Source organism: Vigna radiata, chromosome 8, assembly GCF_000741045.1.
Source record: "Vigna radiata var. radiata cultivar VC1973A chromosome 8, Vradiata_ver6, whole genome shotgun sequence".
Taxonomy (NCBI): domain Eukaryota; kingdom Viridiplantae; phylum Streptophyta; class Magnoliopsida; order Fabales; family Fabaceae; genus Vigna; species Vigna radiata.
Genome location: NC_028358.1, coordinates 37,297,674 through 37,312,776, shown reverse-complemented (window position 1 = coordinate 37,312,776; position 15,103 = coordinate 37,297,674). Strand labels below are relative to the sequence as shown.

General features: G+C 30.4%; 2 protein-coding genes across 3 annotated transcripts; both read right to left on the bottom strand.

The window, feature by feature from the left end:
• Positions 1–366: 366 nt before the first annotated feature.
• LOC106772340 (protein indeterminate-domain 5, chloroplastic) lies at positions 367–4,603 on the bottom strand. 2 transcript variants are annotated; one of them, XM_014658706.2, is made up of 5 exons: positions 4,293–4,603; positions 4,127–4,162; positions 3,807–3,976; positions 3,012–3,408; positions 367–1,621 (listed from the first exon to the last, which is right to left on the bottom strand). In XM_014658706.2, exons 3-5 carry the CDS (start codon positions 3,943–3,945, stop codon positions 553–555), a joined length of 1,605 nt encoding a protein of 534 aa, XP_014514192.1. In that variant the 5' UTR covers positions 3,946–3,976; positions 4,127–4,162; positions 4,293–4,603; the 3' UTR covers positions 367–552. The 2 variants fall into 2 exon arrangements, with proteins under 2 accessions (XP_014514192.1, XP_022641135.1); XM_022785414.1 differs by lacking the exon at positions 4,293–4,603 and having other exon boundaries at positions 4,127–4,286.
• Positions 4,604–9,710: 5,107 nt separating this feature from the next.
• On the bottom strand, positions 9,711–11,054 carry LOC106770615 (transcription factor MYB8). The gene is made up of 3 exons (XM_014656415.2): positions 10,815–11,054; positions 10,605–10,734; positions 9,711–10,509 (listed from the first exon to the last, which is right to left on the bottom strand). The coding sequence occupies exons 1-3, from the start codon at positions 10,948–10,950 to the stop codon at positions 9,954–9,956; spliced, it is 822 nt and encodes a 273-aa protein (XP_014511901.1). The 5' UTR covers positions 10,951–11,054; the 3' UTR covers positions 9,711–9,953.
• Positions 11,055–15,103: the final 4,049 nt, after the last annotated feature.

Genomic DNA, 15,103 nt, shown 5'->3' with positions numbered 1-15,103 from the left:
CATGCACGTTTATAATAACATTTTCTTGAAAAGTAAGGAATTAGGTATGTGTAATACCAAATTCCTACTGCTTTATTTTTAAGTTCTGTGTAGCTTTAGTGGGTATGGTATATGTTAATTATAGCTAGAAAAACAATGATGAAATTGAAAGGAAACCAGGCTTTGTCGTTTCCATTGGAATATATCGAATACGTGAAGATTCTCAGCATCCTCGTCTGTTGAGCTTTGTGCATAACCTGTCTGGCTTTGCCGTGTTTTCTTTTCTGTCTCAAATTAAACTTTTCATGAAATTCAATGAAACAGTGAATTTATTCAGATGTCTATCACTGTCAAAGAGAGAGAGTACTGAATATAAAGGGATCGATGTACTCAAGAAAAACATAAGAGTTACAGTTTATAGAATCGAAATCATAGATAATATAACAATTAGACTTCTTTTCATAACAAAATAACCTCAAAGCAGTTTTAAATAAGTCCATACATTCTGCCTAATCTTTTCCTTATTACAACGTTGACTTTCCAAAATGATGATTTGGCTGTGCTGATTTCAGGTCAAGGTCCAAAGAACTCAGTACCCATGACACGTTGTTGTTGTAGTTGTTCTCTCTGTGAAAATCCACCATTCATATTTCTCACCATTCCTCCAACACCCAAAAAGTCTAAGGTCAACTTATCAGAACCTCCAAAGTTTACACTAAGATTCTGGGGCAACTTATTGTTGGACTCGTCCAAGTTGTGAAAGCCACAAAGGTTGTTTTCGTTCCCTTGCATGTTCCTAAACAAGGACGTGTTTCCATTGGCGATAGAGTTCATCAACCCTTGAAGACTGTGGTGGTGGTGGTGACCATTTTCAGCTTTGGAACCATTATTGCTACACATTCCTCTAAGTAAAGAAGAACCGCCGGAGGTTGTGGTCGAACCCATTTGTGACGCTTTTTGAAGCAACACAGTGGCAGACATATGAGGGGACGATACGTTTTCTAATGAATCACCAAAGAACGAAGAAAAACCCGAACCAAGATGGTCAGTTACTGCAGGGTTGTTATTAACATAGAGTGGTGGTGGCGTTGTTCCGTGGTCACCACCGCTTATGTTGTTGAATTGACCAGAGATAATGGTGTTAGGGCCATTGCTACTAGGGAAGAAGCTGAGGTTGAAAAGATTGGAATCAGGAGCAGCAACTGATGAAGAATCGGAGTTGTTGGTGTTGCCATGAAGATCAGTGAGCTGCATTAGGCCATGTAGTTGTTTGTTTGAGAATATTGGTCCTTGTTGCGATTGGTGTTCTTCAAATAATGTTTGATTGGTGGTGTCATTCATGAAGAAAGCTGAAGAAGGCATTGATTGTGGTGAGTGTCCAAATGAAGACTGATTTAGAGGTGGAATCAAGTGCTCAAACTTTACAGCTGCACCAACATTTCCAAGGCGCAAGATGTTGTTAGAGGTTGTTTGGTTCTGATTTTGAACTTGGGAAAGTTGAGTACCCACTTGGGATAGGGTTAAACTAGTGTGGTTTGTGCCAAACAAATGACTCCCCAAAGGGTTTAAGTTACTGGGGAATCTTGCACTCTCTTGTGCCAGCGCATCACAGAACGCCCTATGAGTGATGAAACTGTCACGCCTGCATCAAAAACATATTGGAACAAATCAACTTATACTTAAATTAACCACATTAGATGATAGAAATTGAGAATAGAAAAGCTGAATTTATTACGTCGAGTATCATGTTTGGACTCAAATTATATATATTAATTATAAGTATGCTAAACTTAGAATAGAATATAATTAATAATCAAACTGTTCCTAATCAGCTCAATAACAGCGAGTTTATGCCACAAATCAACACATAAATTTCTTAAACAAAATCATATATTTACTTTAAGAACGTATATGGGTAACCTAACACCGTCCAACCTAACTGCTGAATCCAAAGATTGTCAAATATACAAATAAATAAAATAAAAGCATAATAGGAATCATATTTTCTTTGTTATTGGAACTGCAAATTTGAAAAGAAAACTACAATGGAAACAGAGGGCCCAGGGGAGCATTATATACCAAAATATGATACACACAAGAAATCCAAATCGAACTGCCACTTTAAGGTCTCTCTCCTTGAATAAAAGAGAATTATTTTCAGGTTTTGATGAAAGTCAATTATCATAGGAGCAAACATGGGGCCAGTTCAATAAATGCAAACAACCTCAATAGTTGTCTATTTTCTACGATGAGAATTCATTTGAAAACAGTCGTACAATACAAAAATTGCCGATAGAAGTGGCGAATTAATGCAGAGAATTTGTTTAGCAATTGCATAAATAAATAATGGGGTGGCAGTGGTGACAATTATGCAGCTCGGACCCATTGCAAGAAAGATAAGTGTATTTATATTTGAACCGAGCCAAGCCGAAAGAGAACAAAAGGCAGCATCTCCAACTCATGTGAGAACAAACCCAGTATCACTGCGCCTGTTGCCTTTGCAAAGTTGTTTAACTACACGTGAATGGGAATAAGGGTGGGGGCACTGTTCCCGAGGAACAAAGTTGAACTTGCTTGTTTTTTCTTCTCAAAGCATGTCAATTTTGGTACCCCATTTCAACAGGGTACTCACGTGCGACCAGTCTTCTGCCATGCCTCCACCAACACCCAGACACAAGCTTACAGGGAAATGAGAAAGCTCTTGTTCACATTTGGTACCCCATTACTCCAGCTCTTATTACATGCTATAATTCACTTAGTCCATTCTTGGTGTAACTTTCTCAAATAAAAAATTCTTTCAATCAGGTAATAAAAAATCATTATTATCAAATAAGCTAAATTAGAAATTAGCGAACATTACTTTAGACATGCTTATATAAAAATGCGTGAAGCTTCAAAGCTTTTACTAGTGCTAAAAATTCAAAACCAGATAAAAGTAAGAGAAACCCTAATTTTTCATAAAGTGGATGATATACATATTAGATGAAGAATGTATGAAGTGAAGGAGAAAGTAAGATAAAATGGGTTGTTACCTAGAGAAGAGAGTGCCACAGTCACATCTGTACTCTCTAGTGCCACAAGTCTTAGAATGTGCTTTCCAATCAGATTGAACAGCATATTTCTTTGAGCACTTTTCACACTTCCATTTCTTCTCACCATGCTTGCGAGAGTAGTGCTTCTTGATCCCAGTGAGGTCTCCCAAGGCCCTTGAAGGATCATGATGGACACAGGTGGGCTCGGGACAAAGATAAACCTTTCTTTTTTGCTCTTTTGTACTCTTCTGCTTTAGCTTCCAAGGAAGGTTGTGTCCTCTTCTGTGAAGCTGTAGGTTTTGCTCCCTTTGGAATCCTTTATTGCACACCTCACATATAAACCTGTTTGTTGCCATTAGGGTCTTGGGAGATAGTTCTATCACCTCTGCGTCTGGATCTTTTACCCCCATAAAAATGACAAACAACAAATTATTAAAAAACCCTTTTGCTTCAATCACTTGCTCAAATTGAATACGCACAACAAACACAAGAATAATCTTTCTTTTTTGACCCATCTTTTAGAACCACGTAGGCACTTTAACAGTAATCATAAACCAAATACAAATTTTAAAAAATCATTCAAATTTTTTAACTAGAACTTTCATGCTACAAAGCAAATCCAACCATGAATTGAATGTCTTCACAGTAAATTAAACAAGTCAATAGCCCTTACTCGTATTCATGATTTAGGGTTTTGTTGTGTTTGTTATTGAGAAAATGAAAACAAGGGAAATAAAACTGCAAAGTATATATGTGTGTGTGGTTTAAGTGATGAAATTCAACTAAGCTACTTGCTTGGTGTTCCAGGTTGATTCCTCCGTTTCTTTTGAGGAACTGTGATTGGAGCCACAGTGGAGGGTTGATGGTGTGCTGTAATCTGAGGGCTTTCTTCTCTGATTCCCAAGAATGGAGTGGATGAGGAAGCTGCCGCCATAACTGTTGTGCAAATCTGGAACTAATAATATCTGAATCAAAAGTAAAACCTATCAGATATCCGAATATCCTTCTGCTAAAGAAAAAAAAGAAACCTCAATTGCATGTTTCCTTGTTGCTTGGAAAGAATAAACAAAAAGAAAGGGAAAAAGAAACTACAACAGAATGAAAAAAAAAAAGACCTGAAGTATGTTTGATTTTTTCCCAGCTTTCTTTGTCTGTCAGAAAAAAAGAAAAAAAAAAAGAAACTGCTGAGAGATTAAATCACAAAAGATACCGAGAGGAAAGTATCTTGGGAGACAGAAGCAAACAGGAGACGAAGAGAAGAAAACAATTGAGTCTGAATACCTAGTTATCTCCTTGCTATTGTTTTCTTATCATAAAATTTAGCTACTACTACTCCCTCTTGTTATTTCTCAATCATTTGGTGTCATCTAGACAGGAGAATAATAATAATAGTTAATAACATGCTAGGTTGTCCTCGAAAAGGCATGTATAAATCAACTGATATGTATCTCTTTTGATCTATGTGTCTCTTCTTTTCCCCTCTTCTCCTCATGGTTGTGCATTTTGTGAGGGGAAATAATTAAGGGTGGTAAAGTTGCCAGCGAAGTGAGGAAGGTAATTTATGTCACTGTTATACTGCTACTGCACGGGCTACTGTGTCCTTAGCAGATGATGGTCTGGGGCCACCGACCCTCTTAGCCTTCAACCTCACCTTATCTCTCCTTCTCTTATTTCCTATCTTTTTACCAACAACCAGACAACATTCGTCATTTTTTAGCCAACAACTAATTCGTTTATGCATTATTATTATCATATAACTATTCTTATTATCATCATGTCTTACAATATACTTTCTTTACCATGCTTTTTACAAAACTTTCATCTGTTATCATACGGTGACTGTAAAATTTATAAAAAAAGTTCTTGGATTATTGGTTGGTGAATCAAAATCTTGTGGTAATTCTGGGACAAAAACGACTTGGAACTCTTAAAAACCTAAGCGTAGGTAGATACTGACAATATTTGTGTTGCTCTCTCCGATTCTATAATAATGGTAATGGTATTTTGAAGTGTTTGGTTGAAGAGATATTTTGCTGGTGATGATTAGTTTCTTGTTCCTTTTGTAAGAAAGATATTTGGTTGGAAAAGTGTTATCGGTGTTGTGACCATCTTGGTTTACTCAGTGTGTATGAGGATGATGTTTGCATTGATAATGCTAGGTTGAAACATTCTTTTCCTTGGTTGTACGAAGTCTCTGTTAAAACAGCTGCTTCGCTTGAAGTTGAAAAGGGAATATGGTATGATAAGGCTTGGTTCTGGAGATCAATACAAGAAACTCGTTGCTTGTCGGTCAAAAACTAGTGTTATGTCACAAAAGCCAATGCAATGTAACACCCAAGTGAAAGCTACCAAGATCAAAGCAAAATATTTGCATTATAAAGTTGCGTCCACAAAAAAAAATCTACAATTCCTTTTAAATTTTCTAAAGTTTCACAAAATATAATGAAAGTTAATAGATAACATAAAAAAAAAATTTAAGTATTGTATTTTTACATATAAATGTCAAATAAAAATAATTATTTATGATGTGTATTAGTTAATTAGAAAAAAGTAACCTCTCAAGAAGGCATTTGTAAGACGATTTCAATTTTCCTTTCAAGTGAAGATGTGTACGTGACGACTTCAATTTCTTTTTAGGATATTTTTCTGCAAGTGGATACTTCCATTTTTTTTTCGTATGTTTTTATATTCAATTAGTTTTTTTTTATCTAGTAATTTATTAAAATTTATACTTCATTAAGTATTTAAAATATTTTTTTATTTTATTTAAGTACCAAACAATAAAATACTTTAATAAAAAAATAATTAAAAATATTTAAAATTATTGAATTTGAAAGATTGTGACTTGTGATATGGAATTGCTAGTTAGTATAAAAAACTTAAAAACTTAATACTTATAATATTTTTGTTTATATAAGACTTAACTTTCTGATTTGTATTTAAGATTCTGAAGATTTATCTATTGGTAATGTATTGGTATGAAAGAAATGAGAGATGATGATGATAGGTGAATTGACATTGGAATGAAAATGAAAGATGAAGAAGGTTTAGCTGTGGACCATGTTGTGTGTGGCTTAGATTTGGATAGAAGCTTAAAACTGAGACACATGATGTGTGTGGGGGTAAGTACCTAGATAAGGACCTTCTTTTTAACACAGAAAATAGATCAACAATTATAACTCTTCAGGGATTTTGGCTTTACCTACATTTCAGGATTTTCTTTTCATTACCTTCTACTCATACCTATTCTTTCATATCTTGCAACTTCACATCCATCCACTGTAAATTTTATTTTTTAAAATAATTTTCTGAAATTAAATTAGATTCAAAATCTATTTTTTAACATAATATTATAATTAGGTTTAGAGGAAAATAGATCAAAAACATCTACATAAGGATTGCCTCATGTGTTTGAAGTTCCACATCGATAAGGTCAATTTATAATATATAAGTGGGGTGCAGACCTCACTTTACAAACCGGTTTTGTAGGATTGAGTTAGGCCTAGAATCCACTTCTAACATCATAAACTCATATTTATCCTATAAATAATATATTTATTGAAAAAAAATATTTACATTCGCATTTATAATATTTTTTTGCTATCGAATGCACTCTACTAATTATCATATTGTCTTTTATAAACATACCAATATCATCTACGGAGAACAAAGTGTCCACAGACAAAAAAAGGAAAGACACTTGACGCATGAAAAATTCAAAAAGTATATGAAGTTCATCCTCTCATAAAGTACTCATTGTAAGTACAAAAGCTATTTATATATTCTCTCTTCTCACATTCTACCATAACAAAACACCACAACTAATGCATATGAAAAAAAAAGTATATTTCTAAAATTGTTACTAATTAATCATCTCTTTTACATTGTATTAAAAAAAATATTACTATCCTTCTTAAAATAACTACATTTTACAGCTTTTGGGTTGACAATGTTTCAAGTAGTCCTTTAATAACATGCACATAGAATGTGATAGAAATAAACGAATGGATTCTATTTTATTTATATATTATTAAAAGGAATTAAAAAAGTTATATATTTAATTTTTGTAAGAAAAAAGCTAAGAAACAAAAAGGAAAATATTCCCTTCGGTTTCCACTCGTCAAACCTTGCCTCAAACTCTAGAAAATTGACAACTTAATCGAACATGAACTAGAAAATAATAATAACCCTTCAATATAGTTTATTAGAAAATGATACACGCACACACTAAACTAAGGTATTTATCAGCTTTTATTAATAATGTTAATTTTGGCAAACTTAACGAATTTCAAAAATAGAAATACAAAATTTTTATAGTTTATCACATGTCAATAAATTGATGAAGTCAGTATGTGAAATGACCAAATATTGTCATAACTAAGGCATATTAAGATGCAAAATAAACGTTTTTAACTCAAGTGACCTGGTTTAATTTTAAAAATGCAAATAAATAATAAAAATATATTTTAGTCTAAGTTTTATATGCCTTTAATTAATTTGACTAAAGATAAGAATGAGATTGGCTAATATATTGAGACTTATTTTTATCACTTAATTTGGTCACATGGATCAATTGATTTCCAGATATATCCCTTTAAAAGCAGTCATACTTTTACTTTTTGAAACTCTTATGCATGATTTGAACTAGGAGTTTGACCAATCAGCCGTAGCCCTTTTCTTCTTGCACCTCCATAATTACAGACACCTAATTTTTATAATAATAATTTTATCCTTCGTAAAAGTGACTTCCATAATAAACTTTTCAGAATGAATTTCCTAGAAAAAGGTTTTTCAAAACACATAAAATTCATTTCAGAGTAAACTTTCTAAAATAAGTTTATATGATACATTTTCCAACGAACTTTTACCCGAAAAAAGTTCTTTTTCTTCTTCTTTCTCTACAATGGAGAACAAAGGTGCAGCCGTGATGACAAAGCAAAGCAGTGGTGATGACGAAGGTCAAGAATAACTTAATGCAATAAGTAAGGATATTTTAGTCTTTTTCCTGTTAGTATAGGGTGGAGTTAGTAACAATGAATATGCAGAGAGAAAAGCATTCAACGATATATTAGCCTTGTCTAAGACCATAAAATGTACAATATTTTGTTACAAAAAATCTCCCAAGGCAAAGTGTATGATAAGAAGATTTGTTGAGCTACTATATAGTTCTACTAACAATATTTTGTTAAGATACACATAAATCAAGTTTATCTTTAAACAAATTATAAAATACACAATAAAAACTTCTTGTTAAAATAGATAACTAAATTTTACTGTGTATCTCAATAAATTGTTGTCAAAATGCATAATTAAAACTTAAAATCTTATCGAGACTTATTTTTATTATGTTCATAGTTGTATCGATCTTCAAATAATCTTTCGTTAAAATACAAATATCTAAAATGGTTGGGGCTTATTAACAATTTTGTGGTCGACTAGGCCCATATCTATATGGGCCCAATTAAGTATATGTTGAGTAAGCATTTAAAAACTTGGTTTTATTTTTATTTACTTTTACAAACCTAATATAATTGAAATTAAGACGAGAACTAAATAATTTATATTTAAAATATCTCTTAGAAAAATAATTTTATGATAAAATATAACATAATTTTCATTATAACATAAATCTTTCATTTGCTTTCACTTTTTTAACAAAGGTAATTTTAAAAACAAATTTAATTCTACACGCTGCAAGCAAACATAATTACTTTTTTCTGTAGTATTTTGCTATTTTAAATTGGTTATTGAATTTAATAAAGAATTCATTCATTTTTCTATGGTTAAATTATATAGTAAATCCTTACAAATTGATTAAGATTTTAAAAAAGCTTGTATATGTTCATAAAATTTAGTATATATTTAATTCTGAATAATAAGTTCGTATATACTGATGATATTCAACAATTCATATTTTTTTTATTGAATTAGAAATACTACTCAAAAGTATGTGCCACAAAAAGAAGAACCAACACAAAATTCATTTGATAGGCATCACATTTGAGCTTGTTCTTATATTTAATTTTAGTTTTTAAATAGGTTACCAAAGTTTAGTAAAATTCAATAGCTATTCATGAATCGAGTCATGTTTACAAATAACATAAGAATTTTTTTTGTAAATTTTTAAATCATAATAATTACTTACATTTGACAATAGCTACAGAACATAGTTAAACCTTTCAATATATAAAATTGTTGTATATATAGCTTAAAAAAATTGATTTTTTTTTTTTTTACATAAAAGAATAGTGTTTTCATAATGTACTTATATAAGATAAAAATTATTTAGTCCAAGAGTAACATTTAGTAAAGTTATTTCTTTTAGTCCTCTATTAATAACCAGTATTTTAAAGTGTTTTAAGCTTTACTAAAATTTCTTGAAATTTAATTTATTAATTTTCACAATAAATAATCATAATATTGTAGAACTATTGCTTTGTTTAAAATAAAATATTTAATAAATTATAACTAATCGAAGTGCGTGAAAGGAATTGCACCACCTTCATGGTTCTTTATAGAGTCATGATATTTGACACTTAAACTTTTCTCTTACATTCAATTTATAATTTCATAAATTATTATTTTAATATAACATTTTTATTTATATTATTTTAATATAATACTTTATTATGAAAAACATGTATCAAAGGAATCTTGATAAAAAAAGGTAGTATCAAAAGAAGCTCTATCCTTATAGAATAACCCAAAATTGCAATGTATTGCCGGAAGCATAATTCTCCCTTGTAACACACAACTTATACATAAAAATCACAATACTTAAGAGATTTTAGATCTGTTTTTGATTCAAAATTAGAATTTCTAATTAGTACCAACATTTAAATTCAACCTTCATGGCAGATGATACTGAAATGAAATTCTAATTTTGATTAAAGAACAATATCAAAAGCACTTAAAAGTAATGTACCTAAATTTTGTCCAGTTTTAAAATGAAGAAAAGCCCATATCCATGTCCATATCTTGTTCTTGTGAAAAGTAGGCGTCGTGCTTCCAATTCTCGTACCAGGTTGCTTCAACCATGGAATCATCAAGCCTCCAAGTCTGATCTTCAAAAATATGTTGGGGTATTTCAACACAAGCATACCCATTGAAACGACAATCATCCTCGTACGACATTAAAAAGTCACCGATGTCAAAGTCTTGAAGAACACCGGTTAAACAGTGGTTATGTTCATCTTGTGGCATGGATGCAGAAGGGTTATGGTCCCAGGTCGTCGCGATCAAATTCATGGTGTTCACCGAATCATTGCCTGGCATCATAACCTTGGTACACCTCATTGATTTGGGCTTAATCATCATTGGGTGAGCGGATTTTGTAGGATCAAGAACATCACCCAAGGAACTTTTCGAGCTTAAGTTGATAGGAATGTTGTCGTTTTGATTGTGCTTGTGCTCTACCTTCTTTCTCAAATAAGTATTCCAGTAGTTCTTAATTTCGTTGTCTGTTCTCCCTGGTAATCGTCCCGCAATGAGAGACCATCTATTCACCATAAGAATATTAACTAATATATTCTCTACGTGAGAAAAAAAATAAAAAAAATGGAAGAAATGCATGTATAATATAAATAGATATACCTATTCCCTAAGAGTTTATGTAATCTGATAATGAGATCTTCTTCATCAGAAGAAATGTTTCCTCTCTTAATATCTGGCTTTAGATAATTCAACCATCGAAGTCTACAACTCTTACCACATCTTTTCAACCCTACATAAATAGAAACGATCAGTTTTGAAAGTAGAATATATATACTTTTGAAACATATATGGCGATGCATTTATATATACCTGCTCTTTTGGAAAGCTCTCTCCATTTACCTTCTCCGTGGACTTGAACGTAGTTCATAAGAATTTTGTCTTCTTCAGCAGACCAAGGACCTCTGTTCATAGCATATTGATTCTCACAATTTCCCTTTCTTCCCATATTCTTCTCTATTTCTCTCTCACTCACTATCTCTTTCTCTTTATCCTTGGATTCTGAAAGGTCTTGTAAATGCTCCTTAAATACTCGCTCACTTTTCTTTTATTTATTTAAATATATTTCAGATATCTGTGCTGTGTGGTAGATGAATCAACCGAATCAGGATCACGATTATAACAGTTCTATTACCTTATTTTTTCCCTTCAAATGGGACCCCAAGTGGACTAGCAATCATAGTGCTGTTTCTGAAAGGTGATATAGTATAATTTAACAACGTAAAAATTTCAAATTTTTGTCAGATTAAGTGAAAAGAATTTAAAACATGAATTAAAAAATGAATTTTTAGTTTGTATATATTTTTTAAATTGAACAGTGGGACAAAGTTATGACAATGAGATATGGAGATGGGCAACTAAGAGGCTCAAACATCAGAAGATAGTGCTGAGTTATTATAACGCAGTGGTCCCTCCAATCTGATTTTTACAATACTCAAAAATCAATAATAGAACAAAGATCATTGCACTTCTCACTGTTACTGCAAAGAATCAACGTAGCATCTGAATTCTGAAACTGTTATACCATTTGGGTCTGTGTTGTTTGTTAAAAGAAAGCAACTGAGTCTAGAAAAAGAAGAGCGAACTAGATCGTTGCTGTAGAATGATAAGGAAGAGAAAAAGGAAATGATAAAGAGCCGTGTAAAGAATAAAGATTCCATCTTTTTATGAGAAAAAAAAAAGTAGAAAGGAAACTTTGTTTTTTCCAATATTTTTTTACTTATCATTTATCTGCTTATATATATAAATGCAAATTTCTCACCCTTTCTTTTAATAAACAATAAAATTAACTATTTTTTTCTGTTACTTTTTCTTCCTTCATCCAAACCATAAAAAATATATATATTTATTAGCTCTTGTTTTTTTTTTTTTTACATAAAATATTAACACAACTGTACTTTATTAACTTCTCATTGATATCGTAATCCAAGTCCAACAGTTATTTTCTTACAAAAACCATTAATCTCTTCTTGTAAATCTATATGTCGCCATATTTAAAAAAAAAAAGTTTATCAGTAAAATAATACGAATAATTAAATAGTTTTTCTTTTTTTAACTAAATTGCTCCTTCAAGAATCTGGCTTGTACTAAAATGAATCCATTAAAAATGTAAAAGCTATGGGTTTCATATCATGGGGACTATTAGCATCAAAACACCGCTGTGTAGATTATGTTTGGTACAACTTTTGATTGGCTTAAAAATTAATTTAAAAATAAAATTTAAAGTAAATCTGTTAAAAATAAAGTACAAATTGCTAGTTCATTTTAAGTTAAAAGTTTATTTAAAACTAAAAGTTTCATTCTTTTTTGTTTTACATGTGTAACATATTTTAAAAAGCTGTGTAGTTAGCTTTTTGTGGAAAAAAATAATCCCCTTTTTTTAGAAAATAAAGATCCTTATAAATCTCTGTCTGTCTTTTTTTAAGAAAAAAACGTGTTTGAGTCAAACACTACGTACCCTAATCTTTGAGGGGATTAATTTGATGCAAAAATATGTTAGATAAGTACAATAGTGGCACGTGATATTTAAAAGACCAATATACAACACATGCAATTTCAGATAATCAAATTAAAAAAAAATAAAAATCCACACAACTCTGTATTTTAATTATAACTTCAGGTTGGCTACACATGACAAAGTATTCTACAAAACAAACTGTTAAAGAGTACTTGTTAAGGTTATAATACTGTCAATTAAGTTCCTCATGGAACATTTGTTCTAATGACTTATTTCCATTTTTTTAAAGACAGAGATTTAAAAAAAAAAATAATATATAGCCTATTTGTTCTATACTAAATTGACTGTACATCGTTGATACATTTCTAGTTGATTACAACAGGTTAATATCAAGTGAAACTAAAAACTTTGGATCTTAAATAAAATCCTATTTATAAGAACAATTTTTTTTTTAAGTTTTAAAAGGTTAAAACATGAATATCAAATTTTTGATATATTTGAATATTTTTAATTGATTTTTATTAATTTTTTTTGTTTATTAAGAACTCATAATTTCTATATTTTTCAATTAAATGTCTGAGTTTATTTTCTGTATTAATTGGATGGTATGATTACTATCTTGCATCTTCATATTGTTTGTTTATCTTAACGTGTTAAAAGTGTGAAATTATATTATTAATATAAATAATTATGATTAATATTTTTAAAATATGTGAAATTATGTTACTAATATAAAAAGATATTACGTGTTGGATATATAACCAACTTGTTATATTTTCTAATGACTTCCACATCATTACTTATAATAATTAAGTATGATGATTTTCACATCATGACCTATAGAGATCAAAGAAGTACCTCATCACTATTATTAGTGAGATCACTTTTGTTATGAATAATTAAAGCCACTCATCATTTTACATTAGTTATAAAAACTCACATTTATTAACATGGGAGCTAAATAAGTAAAATCATAAAATGAAATAATAGTTTTCACTTTTAAATATTCAAAAGATTAAAAAAAATTAATAGAAACTAAATTCAAAATAAAAGAAGTTAGTGAATTGAGAAGTTATTTAAACTTTATATATTTCACATTATTTTTTAGTGAAACTCAAAAAATAAAATAAAATAAAGAGACCTATATAAAATAAAATCACATAATTGATTTTTAAATTGGAGATATACTTACTAAATAAATCAAATCAATGTTTTGAGCACGAAGTTCTCATTTGTTGTTTAAAGAGATAGTTTATTCATAATTTATTGGAACGATAGAGAATCGGATCAAATCTTTCTTTTGTACATCTTGAACTCTTATCAAATGATTGAATCAACATGTTTCACCCATACTTATGTCATATTCAACTAAAAGTTAAACGTTGATTCTTTTGTGGGAAGAAAAAGTTAAATTGCTACTTTACCGGAACCCAGGGTAAATTTTGATTTTAAAATCATCAATACAATAATTCAGGGTCAAATAGCATAAAAAAATAATTAAACCTTAAAAGAGTTTAATTAACATGGTAAAAGTATTTTTACTGTTTTTGTCTTACTTACAAGTGAAAAAACCATCGCACGCTCATCGATTGTACTCTGGTCGGTAATTTTGGAATTCTTAACTTTGTGGGCATTTTCTGCTTTGCTTTTCTATCATTCAGTTTGCTCCTTCCTCCAAATATGTAGACTTTTTACTTCTTTATTTCTCTCTTTATTACTTCTTTTATTCCTTTATTCAGTCTAGTGTAAAAATTAAGGCTTTAAATGTAACTCACGATGGTCATAGTCAAAAGCAACTCTTTTGCACGAATTCCTTGTATTTGCGCGTGATCGATTTTATCGATGATGTTCTAAAATTCCAACTCATTCATACCATCATTGTTTCTATAATTCCACGTTAAACTGGACGTAAATTGGACGTGTAAAAAAACTTTCTTCCTTTTTCTACCATTCTTTAGGGTTTTTAATGTTTTTTTATTCACTAACGACAAATATATTGAAAAAAGTAAAGACCCAATTAAGTTAATTTAATTTTAATTAATTAGTTGCACAAAGAAACTTTCCTTATCTGGAAGATAGGAAAAGATCATTACAAAGGAAACCATACAAAAAAGACTGAAATAAAAGTAGAAAAAAAGTATGGAGTGAGCATAGAACAGGGTGAAAATAAATAAATATGTTATACAAAATATATTTCTAAATCAAGTGAAAATAACTCTCTATTCTAAATCAAATATAACATGTGATAACTGTTACCCTACTTGCTTGAAAAATTACTATTATAGAAATGATACAATACAACATATAATCTTTTATAACATTCACTGTCAGAAATAAAGAGATATTAGACATAAATTCTTTTTTTTTGTGGAATTTACTTCAGTCCTAGAAGATTCCAGCTTTGTTTCATGGTTTATACCATAGAGGATAGTATATTCTACGTTTGTCCATGGTTTGACCTAGAACAACAAATGTAACACTATGAACCTTGCGACGAGCTTGCTTGAACTTCATCGGGATAATTATCCAATTTCTAAAACATGTTGCAAGAATGAAGACTCCAACAATGTCTTTAACCAATTCAATACTAAACAAGTATAATGCTTGTTATTAGAGTCTCTTAGTCGATTAAGAATAGTGTTAA